A 17,328-nucleotide genomic window follows, 5' to 3' on the forward strand; every position below is an offset into this window, starting at 1 on the left:
GCACAGGGGTGATTTGGTGATGGGAAACCCGTGGGGATTACAATTGAGATGAAAAAAAAATGTGCAAAATGATGTAAAAATAAACTTTTTAATAAAAAAAAACAATAATAATACACACTAAAACATTCTTCGGTGTTGACCATTCTAAGTTGATTTTCTCAAGTAGATGTGGTATCTTTTTAGTAGATAATTTTTCTTCGCTGTGTTTGTTACTTCAATAAAGTTTTCTTGAATTATTTTTTTTAAAAAAAAGTGCATTTTGCTATCATGGCTATGCTTTGGATCTAAAGACTTCTGGAAACAAGGTACCGCAATAGAGAAATCAGCAGAGAGGATGTGATGATTGATGTCAGCGGAGTGTTGCCTCCATTACTGTGCTTCTGTTTCCTCAGGGCCATAAGGCAGTCACATAAATCCCAAATGATCCACATGGAGAACACTACAGAGGTGACGAAGTTCTTTCTTGTGGGGTTAACCGACGACCCAAACCTGCAGATCCCCCTCTTCATAATCTTCTCTCTCATCTACCTATTCACTCTCGTTGGGAACCTGGGCATGATCGAGTTGATTTTATTGGACTCCAGACTCCACACGCCCATGTACTTTTTCCTCAGTAACCTCTCTCTGGTGGATTTTGGTTACTCCTCATCCGTCACTCCCAAGGTGATGACAGGATTCCTCACAGGAGACAACGTCATCTCCTACAATGCTTGTGCCACCCAGTTCTTCTTCTTCGTAGCCTTTATCACAGTTGAAAGTTTCCTCCTTGCCTCAATGGCCTATGATCGCTATGCAGCCGTGTGCAAACCCCTCCATTACACCACCACCATGACCACAGGGGTGTGTGTGTGTCTGGTCACAGGGTCCTACTTCTGTGGTTTCCTGAATGCCTCCATCCACACGGGGGACATTTTCAGTCTTTCCTTCTGTAGGTCTAATGTGGTCGATCACTTTTTCTGTGACGCTCCTCCTCTTCTGACTCTCTCATGCTCCGACACCCACCTCACTGAGATGGCAATGTTTTTTGTAGTGGGCTTCAATGTCCTTTTTTCTGTCCTGGTCATCTCGATCTCCTACCTGTTTGTATTTATCACCATTTTGAGGATACGCTCATCTGATGGACGACAAAAAGCCTTTTCCACCTGTGCTTCTCACCTCACTGCTGTCTCCATATTTTATGGGACAGGGATCTTCATGTACTTACAGACCAGCTCCAGCCATTCCATGAGCACAGACAAAATGGCGTCCGTATTCTACACCATGGTCATCCCCATGCTGAATCCACTGGTCTATAGTCTGAGGAACAAAGAAGTCAAAAGTGCCTTTAATAAGACTGTAGGGAAAGCAAAGTCTTCCGTAGGATTGACACTTTAGTTACATAGTGTTTATAATAACACAGTTCATTCAGAACAGATCCATTTGGGGACAATATTTACGTCTCCGAGCGCACAAATTTCTAATTTATTGTTATAATTTCCCTGACTATTAAGTATTCTAGGCCGAAGTTTTGAAAAATCTAAAATTTAGGATTGATACTTTCAGAAGAATCACCCCATAATATGGAATCCTTATTTTTTTTAAATATTTATTTATGCATACAGAACTGGGGTACAGGCCAGAGATGCGGAGGGTGAGAGGATTCACCAGAGACAGAGTGGGGAGCAGAACAGGCAGATCGAAGAAGTACACTGCTGAGGGGAGCAGCGGGGCAGATCAGGAGAGGTCTGCCGCACCATGTGGGTCAGCTCCCAGGCAGGCGGGGATCGAACTCGTGCTGAAGTGGCTTTAGCTTCTGACTGCTGTGCTTTAACCCGCTGCACCACCAGGGAGGGCCCTGGAATCCTTATTTTAAAACTTCTTCAAAAGAAAATATTATCAACACAAAATAGCAACATAGTGAGTGGAGGAACATATTTGCAAATCAAACATCTGACAAAGAAGTTAATATTAAAAATATATGAAAAATTCATGTAACTCAATAGTAACAACAAAAAGCCTGATTTAAAAAAAATGAATAGATAATCTCAACAGATATCTCACCAAAGAAAACATATAAATGGCCAGGAGGTTATGAAAAGATCCTAGTTATCTCCTGTTATGATGAAATGCACATTAATATATAACCTCACACTTGTTAGAATAACTGTTATCAGGATGACAACAATCAGCAAGTGCTAGCAAGAAGCCTGAGAAAAAAGAACATCCATAAACCATCAGAACTGGGGTGGGAAGAGCACACTGGTTATGCTGATGGCACACGGGTGAACTGGTGGGGGGAAGCCTATGGGGATTCCATTGAGATGGAAAAGTGCACAAAATGGAGAATGACGTAAAAAAAAAGGCTATAAATTGGTGCAACTTTATGGAAAATAGTATGGTGTTTAGTCGAAACTGTAAGACTGGAAATACCATATGATCCAGTTATTGCATTTCTGGGTATTTATCTGAACACTACCAGAACAGTAATGTGAAATGACATATGCACACCTCCAGTCATTGCAGCATCATTTACAATAGCAAGATATGGAGACAACCTAAATATCCATGGAGGGATGAATAAATAAAGAAAATGTGAGATTCTCTCTCTCTCTCTCTCACCCTCAAATACAGGAAAACTACTCAACTTTCAAAAAGGTTACAATCTTGCCATTTACTACAATGTGGATGGAGCTTGCGGGGACCATCGAGGTGAAATAAGTCAGAGGGACAAATGTAAATCCTGTCTGATTTCACCCATATGGGGAATGTAAAGAAACAAAGCAAATGAAGTAAAAACAAATTCTTGATTGTGAGGAAAGATTAGTGGTTACCAGAGGGAAAGGGAGATAGGAAATGGGTGAAACACTTGATGGTCAATTGACTCTAGTGGGTGGATCATTATGTGATATGCATAGATGTCAAATGATAATGATGTACACATGAAACTTATGTAATGTTAAAATGTTTCTTCAATAAATTTATTTCAATCATTTTTCTTCATAGTAAAATTCTCTTTTTAATAACATGCTCATCCATACTTACATATTCACAGTACATTTACTTGTATTTATTAAGCAAATGTATGTGCATTATTATTCCTGAGAAACCCAGATAACCTAAACACAGAAGGAGAAATGAGATGACAGGAAGAAGATACCAGAAGGGGTTCCCTGCTTCTCTCTTGTGAGGGTAATCTGGAAATAGCCCAGGGAGCACTGGCTAGAGAGGAACTGGGACTTGGGCAAATCTAGAGCATCTCCTGGTTGTTGGAAATCAATACTGACTGTGCCAAAAGGGACTTTGAGGAGATTCAACTCCATACTCCAAAAGGCAGGTGGAGAGAGGTAGAGAAACTACAGCCAGGATCTACCCATCCTCTCACTCTACTCTGTCAAAACACTCTTCTCTGGTATAGAAAGCACCAAGGTTTGGCAATAGCAAGAAGAAATTGAGATTTTCAGACATCATAAGTGAGAAAGCAAAATGATGTATCACGTTTAAAGCCCACTTGGCAGTATCTTATTAAGTTAAGCATAAACTTGCCATACCACCTGGCAAGCGCAACTCAAGATATTTGATGGCGTGAGATACAACATATGTTCCTACACAAACCTATATGTAAATGTTTACAGCAGTTTACTTTAATCAGTACAAACTAGAAATTAGCAATCCAGTTAAATCCATATCCATAGAGTATTATCTGACAATGAAAATGAGCCTGGGCCCATTGCAATGCCTGCATTACGCTCAGGGAAAAGAATACAGGCTCAATATGATTTTGCTTGGATGACTCCTTTTGTTCTTTAATACTTTATGACTGTTTTCTGGTAAAATGGCTGTCATTGTACTAATTTATGAAAATGATGTTTGTTTTTCTACTCCAAATTACGTTTATGCAGTAAAGTAAGTTTCCACTTTGTGTCTGTTCCAGAGGCTATCGGTTCGAACTTCTACAAATGTCTAATTTCACACGCTGCCACCACCAGTGCATTTCTGGCAAAGGAAAAGTCATAAAGACAAAGTCACTGTCCAGGACTTCAGGGTGACAGGAGGATGAATGACAAGAGAACATAGGGGACTTTTTGGTACCTAGAGCTGTTTTTTTTTTTTTTTTTTAAGATTTATTTATTCATACAGAGCTGGGGTACAGGCCAGAGATGCGAAGGGTGAGAGGCTTCACCAGAGACAGAGTGGAGAGCAGGACAGGCAGATCAATGAAGTACACTGCTGAGGGGAGCAGCAGGCGGGCCAGGAGAGGTCTGCCGCACCATGTGGTCACCTCCGGGGCAGGCGGGGATTGAACTCATGTGGAGGTGGCTTTAGAGTCTCAGTGCTGTGCTTTAACCCGCTGCGCCAACAGGGAGGGCCCGATAGAGCTGTTCTTTATTTTGATTGTGTGGTGGTTCCTGATCCTATACATTGGTCCAACTGGCAGGATCATATACTGAAATGCATGAAATTTACTGTAGGCCCTCCCTGGTGGCGCAGCGGGTTAAAGCACTGCACAAAGCTTAAACCACTTCCGCATGAGTTCGATCCTCGCCTGCTCCGGAGGTGACCACATGGCTCGGCAGACCTCTCCTAACCTGCCCGCTGCTCCCCTCAGCAGTGTACTTCTTCGACCTGCCTGTTCTGCTCCCTGCTCTGTCTCTGGTGAATCCTCTCACCCTCTGCATCTCTGGCCTGTACCCCAGTTCTGTACGAATAAATAAATAAATTAAAAAAAAAAAGAAATTTACTGTAAGTGAACACACCTAAACTGAAAAAGGAATAAATGACAATAACTAATGGAATTGCATCAGTTCCTTCGCCCCCCCCCCTCAACGTTGCCTCTTACTTAAGCGGCATAAGGAATAGAAGTGGGATATGCAGCTGGGTCAGTTCCCCAGAGGTCTCTAGATGTTTAGAACTCCCTCCTGGTTCCCATTCATTATCTCCTAAAATCCCAATGTGATTCTTCTGCTTGACATCATCCTAGAAGGAACTGATGATCTCTGGAGTCCCTTTGATAATTTATTTACTCGTCTGAATGTAAAGCATTAGTACTGGTCTTCTTCCAAAGATCAGCGTCCTGATCTTCTTACAAACCCAGTATTTATGTAAGTTCACAATCTTTGACAGGAAACTCCCAAGATAAAAATTACATTGAGTAGAGTTTAAATGATTGTTCTTTACTGGGTTGTTTTGTAGAACTTTCTGTGAATATATTGCATGAACAATAGTCTATTTCACAAATACAGAAAAACAAGTTTGGCATAAAGTTTATGCAGTAGTTTTAAGATGTTTTTAAAGACATTTTGATAACATCTTTTAAAAGCTTGAGAGATGTATATGTTCTTCCCTAGCAGAGTTTCAGTTGACTAATACAGACAAAGCATTTGGGATTGCCAGCACCTTTTTTTAAGGGACAGGTAAGTTTTAGATCCCAAATTCATGTTTAGTGAGAAATGAAATACGTACAATAGCAACAGTGAAGTTGGTATTGTAAGTTATTTGAGCCAATGGGATCGCAGATTGAGCCTAGCCAACTTCAAGCTCACTCACCTGCACAACTCTGCATATCACCAGCCGTGTCCCAAAACACCTCAGAGACCCTCACTCCACCCTTGCAGACATAGGTTTGTGCCAAATATGATGCCTTGTTTCTAATGGATTAATTTCTGTAAATACTGTAATAATCCCTTCTGACAAGTTCCCTTAACATCATTATTTTATAGAGGAAAAAGGAGATTGAAGAAGTTAAATTAGGACCACAGATTCCCAGCTGGTAAGTGGGGGTGGTGCTATGTGAATGCCTAAGTACTTTCCAGCCAAGTTCTAAAACCCAGTGCCACACCTTCTCTCCAGAAATGCTGATCTGGTTCCTTGTGCCTCTCCTACTGCTGGGCCATTGTCTAGTTCACATGTGACTCTTTATTTTTTAGGTTTCGCTTTTATTTGCTTTTTGCTACTTAAATACTGTGTCTGACATCCCTGTTAATGTTGTGAGAGTGTAGGATACACCTCAGGTGTGGTCACTTAAGCTTTCCCAGGACTGAAGCACCATAGCCCTCCAACAAAGTGCTCTCCCCACCCCACCCAGCCTCCCCTCTCACCCCTTCCCCTCTGAAAGCCACATATCTATGGTCAGCTTTCAAGGGCCGATTCTAAAGTTTGTCTTTATCTGACATTTTGCTTGGTTTTTCTACATTTCACCTATAAGTGACATCATCTGGTGTTTTATTTTCTGGCTTATTTCACTTAGCATAATTCCTCCTGTTTCCCTCCATCTTGCTGCAAATGGCATGACTTTACGTTTTTGATTGCTGCGTGATATTCTGTTGTGAATAGAGTTCACCTCTTGTTTCACTCATTTGTTTTGGGGAACTTTGGTTGTTTCCATGTCTTGGCTATTGTAATCAATGCTGCAATAAACACAGAAGTTTATGTTTCCTTTTGTAAGTTAGGGGTAGATAACTAGAAGTAGAATTACTAAGTCCAACGGCAGGTCCATTTTTAGTCTTTTGAGGAAACTTCACTCTTCTTCCCATAGGGACTGGACCAGTCTACATCCCACCAACACTCATGGATCTTCGTTACTCCACTGTGTACCTACACTGAGTTTGATCTAATGAACACAATGAATAAAGTGAATAGCGTTACAATAAATTTCATTAAGTTTCAACTAAGAGAATCCTGAATAACATTATGGATTTGTTCAAAGTTTGACTCTCAATAGTCAATACTGGCTTAGACTTGTAAAGAACACTTTGCATGTTTGTTGAGAGATTTTGATATATTTAAAAACATTTAATATAACTGTGTACTTGGAGTGAGACATGTATAAATGCAAGCTGTTAGTAGACTCAGCTGATTTAATTTGCAAGATATTTTTGTGGCAAATATGTGACCTGAGACAAATCATAATCTTCTGCACTTCGGTTTATTTGCATAAATGGGGTGTTGGCCATGTGATCTGTGAGAATCTGAGAGCTTTGACAGCATAGAGATATTTTACCTTTTGTTCAGATCTATGCTTTAAGTCAGTGAATCATGAAGAATAAATTATTGCCATAATGAGATAAGCAGGATATTTACAGATTTAATTTTTGTGCAATCACTTTTCTGTTTACCAAATGTTTCTTTTCCCCTTACTTAGTAATTCCCATGGAGAATAGTTCAGCCGTGATAAATTTCATTTTGGTGGGTCTAACCAATGCCCCAGAACTTCGGATCCCCTTCTTTATCTTGTTCACCTTCATTTACCTCATTACTGCTTTGGGGAACCTGGGGATGATCCTGTTGATCCTTGTAGACTCCTGTCTCCACACACCAATGTACTTTTTCATCGCTCACCTGTCTCTGGTGGATTTTGGTTACACCTCAGCTGTCACTCCCAAAGTGATGTCTGGGTTTCTTGTAGGAGACAAGGTCATCTCCTACAATGCATGTGCTGCTCAAATGTTCTTTTTCGCAGCCTTTGCCACTGTGGAGAATTTCCTCTTGGCTGCAATGGCCTATGACCGCTATGCAGCCGTGTGCAAACCCCTGCATTACACCACCATCATGACCACAGGTATGTGTGCTCGTCTGGCCATAAGTTGCTATGTTGGTGGCTTCCTGAATGCCTCCATTCATGTTGGGGACACATTCCGTCTCACTTTCTGCATGTCCAATGTGGTCCACCACTTTTTCTGTGATGTGCCAGCTGTCATGGTTCTCTCTTGCTCTGATAGACATGTTAGTGAGATGGTTCTCTTTGTTGTGGCAAGCTTTGACATCTTAATTTCTCTTGTGGTTATCTTGATTTCCTATATTTTCATATTTCTCACCATCCTGAAGATGAAATCAGCCAAGGGACACCAAAAGGCTTTGTCCACCTGTGCTTCTCACCTCACTGCTGTCTCCATCTTTTACGGGACTGTCATCTTCATGTACTTACAACCCAACACCAGCCGTTCCATGGACACAGACAAGACAGCATCTGTGTTCTATGGTATAATCATCCCCATGCTAAACCCTATGGTCTACAGTCTAAGGAATAAAGAGGTCAAGAATGCATTCAAAAAGGTTTTGGGGAAAGCAAAATCATCTTTAGGACTGGGGATTGATGTTGTATGAAGCCTATTAACATAGTGCATTTCTTAGGTCACATTCACATTTTAAGTGTTACACAGCGTTAAATTCCTCATGTGCTTACCACATCAGAAGACTGTTAGTAAAAATAAAATATGTTGAGAGGTGTGATATTTGAACAAAGATGATTAAAGGAAAATGTAAGACTTTTTGTGTCTTGTTTAAAGTTTTGGAAATGGTGTGGATTGTAGTCTATAATATGGTGTTGAAATTTGAAAGTGGTTAAGATGGTAAGTAGACACTACGATGATAATTTTGGGGGTGCACATGTTGAAACTTTATATTTTATACTTTGCAGTTAAAATGATTTAATGATTCCTCACCAAAAAATTTTCTTTTCCCAGTATTTGTATTTTCCAAACAAAAATACTGGCTTTTCCTTTCCTTTGTTGCTCTGGTAGCCACTAATCAGGAAAAGGAGACAATGCTGAAGCAAGGATATAGTTGGGCTCTGATCGCTGACCTGAATGTACATTTTGATTCGGAAAGATGAACACCTGTTCATAACATTGTACATTTTATAATGCAATGTCACTTCAACTAAAAAAAAAAAAAAAACCAGAACACTGGCCAAAGTCAATTTATTTGTTCCCTTGTTTCACATGCACACAGTGTGACATAAGCAGAAGCGCATAATGTGCTCTATATGGGCATGAAGACACACGCAGCATAAACTAAAATAATTTTTACATTTTCAGGATTTACATCTATTCTTATTTATATGTTTAATAAAACCACTGTTTTAAGTGTGTTAATTGAAAAAGAAAAAGATACATAATTCTATGTGAAAGTACCTTATATATCCTCTCTAAATATCTGCCACCATGGCTGATACAGAAAAGCAGAGTTTTTACTTCTAGACCTCTGAACTCTGAGAGAATAAATTGCTTTAACGCAATAAAGTTGCGTAGTATGTATGTCATAAGAAATCATAATAGTAAATCCTCCCTCAATTTCCTCTGTTTACTTTTATTTGCATACTTACTTATTGATTTATTCAATTCCTAGTTGGATGAGGTGTAGGAGTGAATATGGGGGATTTTGAGGTGACCAATAGCAAAAGCAGAGAGCCCAAGGGACAATAGAGGAGGTTTGTGGGTATTCTGGTGATCATTGTGGTGTGATAATGTTCTTCTGAAGATGTGTGAATCTATACTCCCAGATAATACTGTAATAATATTGTAAACCAATGTTACCTCAATAAGGACACACTCAAAAAAATAAAATTCACACATAAGTCAAATGTTTAGAATAGTTTATCAATTGGAAAAGGATAAATAAAATGGGAGGACTAACACTGAACATTATCATTGTTCAGTTTGTACTTTTTAAAGATGTATTTGTTTATGCATACAGGACTGGGGTACAGGCCAGAGGTGCAGGGGCGGTGAGAGGCTTCACCAGAGACAGAGTGGGGAGCAGAACAGGCTGACTGATGATGTACACGGCTGAGGGGAACAGCGGGTGGGTTAGGAGAGATCTGCTGCGCCATGTGGGTCATCTCCAGGCTGGGATCGAACTCATGCTGAAGTGGCTTTAGCTTCTTAGTGCTGTGCTTCAACCCTGCGCCACCAGAGAGGGCCCAGTTGATGATCTTTTTTACTTTATGATAATTACTATATGTATTTTCCCCATCCCTTACACTCCTGCTATGCGTTGTCATTTCAGACTTGATATTTTTTCAAATAGAAAAATAAAAAATTGAGACATAAAATTCATATAAGTAATACATAGATGGATTTTTAACATTTTTCTTAAAAACAAGTATTTTCGGGCCCTCCCTGGTGGCGCAGCAGGTTAAAGCACAGCACTGAGAATCTAAAGCCGCTTCCGCACAGGTTCGATCCCCGCCTGCCCCGGAGGTGACCCCATGGCGCAGCAGACCTCTCCTGATCCGCCCACAGCTCCCCTCAGCAGTGTACTTCATCGATCTGCCTGTTCTGTTCCCCGCTCTGTCTCTAGTGAAGCCTCTCGCCGCCCCTAAGCCTCTGGCCTGTACCCAGGTTCTGTATACACAAATAAATAAATCTTTAAAAAAAAAAAAAACAAGTATTCTCCATTCAGTGCCATTAACAAATTCCCCCTCCTCTGTATAAGCACAACCGGGATTCTTACAGTTGTTCCTATTCATAGGTCTGTGTGTGTCAACTTACAGATATGTGTTTGCGGGCCCTCCCTGGTGGCGCAGCGGGTTAAAGCACTGCACTATGAAGCTTAAGCCGCTTCTGCATAAGTTCGATCCCCGCCTGCCCCCGGGGGAGATCCACATGACGCGGCAGACCTCTCTTGACCGCCGGCTGTTCCCCTCAGCAGTGTACTTCGTCGATCTGTCTGTTCTGCTCCCCACTCTGTCCCTGGTGAAGCCTCTCACCCTCCGCATCTCTGGCCTGTACCCCAGTTCTGTATGAATAAATAAGTCTTAAAAAAAATGTGTTTGCATTGTCATATGGTAGAGAAAATATGAGCATGTAAAAAAATCGAAGATAATTAGTAATATTTATTATAAGCATGGCCCCATATTTCTTAAGATCCCCTTGCCACCTGCGTTTGGCTATCACATATCTGGACTTGATGTTTGTCTTGTTCTATATGATAAGCTGTTGAAGAGATGGTGGCACCTCAGTAATATAGGTTCAGGTGGGTCTTAAATATGGGTCTTTGAACATTGATGATCTGAGAAGAATGAAACTAAAGTCATTGTGAAGCCTATAACTTTAAAAGTTGAAACCTAGAGACAATTTTGCCTTCTCAAGCACCCTCTTGAATGCATTTTTGACCTCCTTGTTCCTCAAGCTATAGACCAGGGGGTTCAGCATAGGGATAACCATGGTATAGAACACAGATGTTATTTTGTCTGTGTCCATGGAATGGCTGGAGCTGGGCTGGGAGTACATGAAGATGACGGTCCCATAGAAGGTGGCCACAGTAGTGAGGTGAGAAGCACAGGTAGAAAAGGCCTTTCGATATCCCTCAGCTGAGCGGATCTTCAGAATGGTGATAAATATGAATATGTAGGAAATCAAGATAACCAAAAGAGCAAAAAAGATGTTGAAGCTTGCCACAAAAACAAGAATCATCTCACTAACATGTCTATCAGAGCAAGAGAGAACCATGACAGCTGGAACATCACAGAAAAAGTGATGGACCACATTGGACATACAAAATGAGAGACTGAATGCGTCCCTAGTGTGGACAGAGGAATTTAGGAAACTATAGACATAGGAACCTACGGTCAGACGCACGCAAACACCTGTGGTCATGCTGGTGGTGTAATGCAGGGGTTTGCACACGGCTGTATAGCGGTCATAGGCCATTACAGCCAAGAGGAAATTTTCCATTGTGGCCAAAGCTGCAAAAAAGAACATCTGAGCAGCACATGCATTGTAGGAGATGACATTGTCTCTTACCAGGAACCCAGTGATGACCTTGGGAGTGATTGTTGTAGAGTGACAAAAGTCCACCAATGAAAGGTTACTGAGGAAAAAGTACATGGGAGTGTGAAGGCGAGAGTCTATGAGAATCAACACAATCATCCCCAAGTTCCCACTCACGGTGATGACATAAATGGTAGTGAATATGATGAAGAGGGGCATCTGAAGTTCTGGGGTGTCACTCAGTCCCAGAAGGATGAATTCAGTCACTTCTGTATTGTTCTCCATAGGTATTGTTTAGTAATCATAAGATGCTCTGGAACAATCCAAAGTAAAGGATCAGAATGATACATAAAAATGTGATTGGAGTGAAATTCAAACAGAGAAAGAGAATAGGTAGATGAGTGATGATGGTGATGGTGATAGTGATGATGATGGTGATGGTGATGGTGATGGTGACAGTGATAGCGATGGTGGCAATGATGGTAATTGTAGCAAGAGTTTATTATTTCTTCCTGGCAATAGTTTTACTTCAATTTTTCTCCAACCTTCTCCAACCTTCACTATGACACAAAATTTAATGAATGAATTACCCATATAGATAGATACACATTGCTGAAACTGAGTGATGCTTATGAGCCATCTCTCACTTTCTAAATTTTCTAAATTTGTAAACTGAGATTTATGATAAACAATGTTTTGATCCAGGGACATGTCTGGAATGAGTGAATCTTTCATTTAAGTTTTTCAAAACTGCTTTTCATGTGCCAGGAGCTGCGCTGGGCATTTTCTGTATCTATTCATTTATTTTTCTGAACAACCTGTAAGGTTGAAGCACAGGGCTTATCTGTATTTAATGTGTTTATCTTTATGAAATTATTCCTGCCAAAGTCAATCTTTGTCCACAAGCAGAAGTAATTCTTTAGTTCAGTTCATTGGTCTAAGATTAAATCAAATTTAATTTGATGTACAATTACTATTGCTTTCACTGCTTCAAAATCAGTGTTTGGAATATCACAGTGAGGTTACAGGCATATTCACAGTGGATGTACTGGGATAACTGAGAATCAAGAGATGTACCCCAAATTAGAAGCAGTTCTGAGGGGAAGACACAACTGTTGGAATAGCATGTAGGCTCTGGGAAGACATCCATGTCGTTTTCTGTATGAGTCGTTAGTTCTCACCTAGGTATGAGATCTGGATTTTTCCCTATGCATAAAAGGGTGCTTGTCATGACTTTACCTCAAAATTATTGTTGTTAAAAGTAAGTAAGATAATACATAAAAATGGGTAGAATGTTTGGTGGTTTTGTAGACTGATGAGGGTTAACTACAGTATTATCGTCAGTTTTTTTTTTCCCTTGCACATTTCATCACAGAGATTTTCTTTGTTCCCACTGGTTTTGTTCTCTGATCTCTGCCAGCAAGACCAGCTATATAGTGAGTCCATGTGAGTCACTCTCCTGCTTAACTTCTTGCTTAAAATCCATGTTTTTAGAATAAGTTGAAATAATTTCTTTCTTAAACTCATTCTTCTCATTCATTACTATCATTTCATGGTTGAATCACAAGAGTTGTGTGTTGCAAGCTCTTAATTTGGTCAACTGCCTTTAGCCAGCAGTTCTGTTTTGGCGGTGAATGCCATGTTTAAATCTTCTTTTATAAATATGTTCTTAATTGGGAATAGAATCTTAACTTGTTTTTATTTAAGTTGAAGCCTTTGGATGGACATTTATCATCACTCACCATTATTCTCTATCATCCACCTCTTAATTTTTTCACATCTTCATTTCACAAGCGACTCCCCCAAAGTCATTATGTTTACCAACTTCTGACAATTATAACCACTTGAAGTACAGCATATATTATTTAAACAATAACAAGTGCTGCTTACATATATAATTACATATATTCATTCTATACATATACATACATGTGTTTATATACATTTATGTATAAATGTATATATTATACAATTGCTTTCAGGTAATCCTCACAGACGTGTATCATGCCCATTTTACCATTCAGAGAACTGAAGATTTGAAAAGATACATACAATTCTATAATTTCATAGGTAGGTTGGGGCAGATTCAAGATCAAGATTCAAACCCAGTTGTGACTAAATCAAAAGTCTGTGCTTTCAGCCACCTCACCATCTGCATACGAGATATGCTAATAATCATCAGGATGAGATCATGAGCAAAAGATTACAAATGAGTAAGGAGTTTATGCATTCAATTGTAAAACTTCTGTAGGACCAAGAAAGCTTTTTTGTAAAGCAAATGAACTCACACATAACAAAAATGACTCTCAGACTCAGAAAAACATGGTGGTTACCAGAGGGGAAAGGAGTTTGAAAGAAAGTGAGACAGAGAGTGAGAATGATAGTGTGACAGGCATTTGAACTTCAGTGGTGGGTAAAGAGAGGCTCATGCAATATGGAAGAGTCAAGCTGTACAACCTAAAGTTGTATCATACTGGAAATCATGGTAAATTGCTTATAGATGGAATATTGAATGCCAAACTAAAGGTCAGATAAAAACAAGTTTAAAAACTTACCCTTGAAAGCTGACTGTGGAACTGAAGCATCTGGAGAGAGAAGCAGGTGAAGAAGGACAAAGAGGTGAAGAGGACAAAGACGGTGGCAAACACATTGGACTATGGTGGTGGACTGGGGTGATTTGAAGGCAGGTGCACTATGGTGGTGATCCTTAAGGCAGTGGATCCGATACTCCCAAAGTACCAACAGTAATGTGAGCCAATGTTACCTCAATAAAAATAGTTAAATAAAGAAAATCATATTGTTTTTAAAGAAGAAACCATTGCAAGTCATCATTTTATTTAAAAAATAAACAAGGGTTATTTTATTATCTTCCACTTTTCTTTCAACTTGTAGTTCATAAAGTTCATATAGCAAGTAAACTGAAATGAAGACTAATTAAATAAGAATATCATATCCTTTTTTTTTTTTTTGGTTAATCATTTTTTAGGAAAGCATCCTAATGATGTTCCATATGTTCCCTAAGTTCTCCCTTGATGGACGTTTTCACATGTATATACAAACCTCAATCCATTCTCTTAGTAGAAAATGTTCAAAACATCATTTTTATTGCTCAAACAATTTATCTCAGGTATAGTTTCTCCATGGATTACACTCTTCACTAAAGGGGTATTTGGAATATAGAAGTTTACCTTGCTTCTGGAAGAGGACAGCTAATCATGAATAATGAGTGTATAGTTAGATATTTACCCATGGAATAACTGCATATGTCTACTGATAGAGAACATATATGTTCTACCAGATCTTAGATTCCAAGATCTCTAAGACAAGAAAAGATGGAAGGAATAATCCAATATGTTGCCAGAAACCTGGCACAGCTCTGAATAGATGTCACTTCCTTCTATCCACTGAGAGTAGTCACTTTCTTATCCCTCTTTGTAATATAAAGAATTAGATGACTCTTCCCATATAATTCACAGAATTGTGTCTGTGATACTACCACAGCCAAGGAAACTACTGCACGCTAAATATTATGCAGAGTGATTTGTTACTATTTTTAAATAGTAACAAATGAAGGAAGCGTTATAAAACACCTACTAAGTGCTTATTATCTTAAAGTCAGATCTGAAACAATTTCCCCAGGCATGGCTTGCAGGCAGTTCCAAATTCTCAGGTCATGTGCTGGGAGAAGGACTGCATTTACTAATAATTATTAATGTTCAAATACAAAACGGTTGCCAAAAGGACTCAGCACAGTGTCTGGCCCCTCTAAAATGATGCCACATTGAATTGCTTGGGGATTTCAGAGGCTAACTCATGGGAATCGGGAGTTATGGTGACCTGGAGTTCTCTGGGAATATCCCCCAGGACATTCTCATTCTACTTTCTTAGAAGGGAAACAATTAAACGCTGGGGGAACCTAACAGCCTTGGGGAAGTTGCACTCCTGTTTTTCTAATTAACGCATCATTTACAAAGAATATATCCCCTTTTTAATGCATAATTCTAAAAATGTGGTCCACTTTAGATGGTCATAAAACCATGGACACAATCATGATGTAGGAGACCAGTATCATCTCAACAAAACTCCTGAACTTTGTGTTCAACCCTTTCTCCCACCTACTGTCTCTAACAACTACTAAAATATTTTTGACCATATAACTTTACCTTCGTAAGATCATCCCAGAGATGAAACCCTGCTGTATGCTGTCAAGTTTTCCCAACAACATTTGTTGAAGAGACTTACCTTTTCCCATTGTATACTCCCTTGTTGTAAATTAAATGTCCATAAGTATGGATTTATTTCTGGGCTTTCAATTATATTTCATTGGTCTGTATGTTTATTTTTATTCCAATATCATACTGTTTTGATTACTGTAGGTTACAGTGTAGCTTGCTGTCTGGAAATATGATGGCTATGTTCTTTTTTGTTAAGGTTGCTTTGGCTATTCAGGGCCTCTTGTGATTGCATTTAATTTCCAATAATATTTGCCTATTTCTTTGAAGAATGCCATTAAAAATTTGAAATTTGCATTGAGTCTCTGTATTTCCTTGGATGGGAATATGTAATTTTCCATTCATTTTTTAAATTAGTAGTTATATCTTTAAATACTTTTATTTAAAGATGATTGTTAGTATTTGGGGGTTACATTTTTAAATTATTATTATTATTTGGGGGTTACATTTTTAAATTATTTTAAATTATTATTATTTGGGGGTTATATTTTTACTTTTCCATGTGTCCATGTTCTACGTACCCATCAAACTATTGTGCTAATGCTATCTACTCTCCTCCTCCCTCTATTCCTCTCTTTCCCTGTTTCCACTGGTACCAGTAATTATATTCACTTAGTCCAAGATGTGTTTTGCTGTATCTTGCCAGTGGATTACAATTCTTCCATTCTATGAGCAAGAAATATCTTTCAATTTCCTTGTAGCTTCTATCTTTAAAAAATTTTCTTTTAGTTGTCATTGTATATGTACTTCACCTCCTTCATTAAGTTTATCCCTAACACTTAATTCCTTTTGATATGATCATAAATGGGATCAAATACAAGCAATACCAAAATATACCTGTGCACTTGATATATGCAATCAGGTCCCCATAGAAAGCTTAATTGCTTCTTCCTTAGGAAGTGGGGTGAGAAGCTGTAGGTGCTTTCTGAAGGTGTGTCCCCCGACAGCTGCCGATCCTCATAATTTACTCTTGGTTTCCTTGCATTTGCCTATAAAAATATCAACAACACTCCACACGGTGTTATTTTAAAGGACCAGTCTGGATTCTGGGTCATTGAGTTATCATATACTCATCTTAATGTTAGCAGTTCTCATTATACAAGTACTTCTCTGTGCCTGAGTACTTGCAACAAGGCTACTACCACAGCCAAGGAAATTACTAAAATTTACTCTGCTAAATATTATGCAGAGTGATTTTAAAATAGTAAACCCTTACTGATTATCTAATAGACCTTACCTTATTTGCTCTTTACACACACAATTTTGTAAACTATATGAGAGAAGCAGTTTGGTCTAACTTTAATTTTTTGTTATTTTGCAAATAAGGAGACAGTAAAAGACTCTTAAAGGGCAGAAGAAGAAATAATAAACAATGGATTCAGGACTTAAGTCAAGTTTCTTAGGTCCTCATTTGTGTTTTCTCTGTCTTTCCCTGCTTTAGAGAACCTGGAACCTTTTGACCACTATCTAGATGTAACACATCTGTTATTATTTATGCATTATTCCATGGGTGATTTCATGCTCACTATTTGGGATTAACTGTCCCTTTCCTTCAAACAGCAAGGTAAGCCACTATCTATTTCATACACATATTTAGCGAGAACTGTAATCTGTGCAAAAGTAGTTGG

General features: G+C 39.0%; 3 protein-coding genes across 3 annotated transcripts; 2 read left to right on the plus strand and 1 right to left on the minus strand.

The window, feature by feature from the left end:
- The first annotated feature begins 420 nt into the window (after positions 1-420).
- On the plus strand, positions 421-1,374 carry LOC101629463 (olfactory receptor 5B12-like). Its single transcript, XM_004682757.2, has one exon. It carries the CDS (start codon positions 421-423, stop codon positions 1,372-1,374), a length of 954 nt encoding a protein of 317 aa, XP_004682814.2.
- A 5,751-nt stretch (positions 1,375-7,125) lies between these two features.
- On the plus strand, positions 7,126-8,079 carry LOC101622575 (olfactory receptor 5B2-like). Its single transcript, XM_004683440.1, has one exon. The coding sequence runs from the start codon at positions 7,126-7,128 to the stop codon at positions 8,077-8,079; it is 954 nt and encodes a 317-aa protein (XP_004683497.1).
- A 2,729-nt stretch (positions 8,080-10,808) lies between these two features.
- LOC101622814 (olfactory receptor 5B3-like) lies at positions 10,809-11,753 on the minus strand. Its single transcript, XM_004683441.1, has one exon. It carries the CDS (start codon positions 11,751-11,753, stop codon positions 10,809-10,811), a length of 945 nt encoding a protein of 314 aa, XP_004683498.1.
- Positions 11,754-17,328: the final 5,575 nt, after the last annotated feature.

The sequence above is a fragment of the Condylura cristata genome, unplaced genomic scaffold (assembly GCF_000260355.1).
Source record: "Condylura cristata isolate star-nosed mole 26May11 unplaced genomic scaffold, ConCri1.0 scaffold00015, whole genome shotgun sequence".
Taxonomy (NCBI): domain Eukaryota; kingdom Metazoa; phylum Chordata; class Mammalia; order Eulipotyphla; family Talpidae; genus Condylura; species Condylura cristata.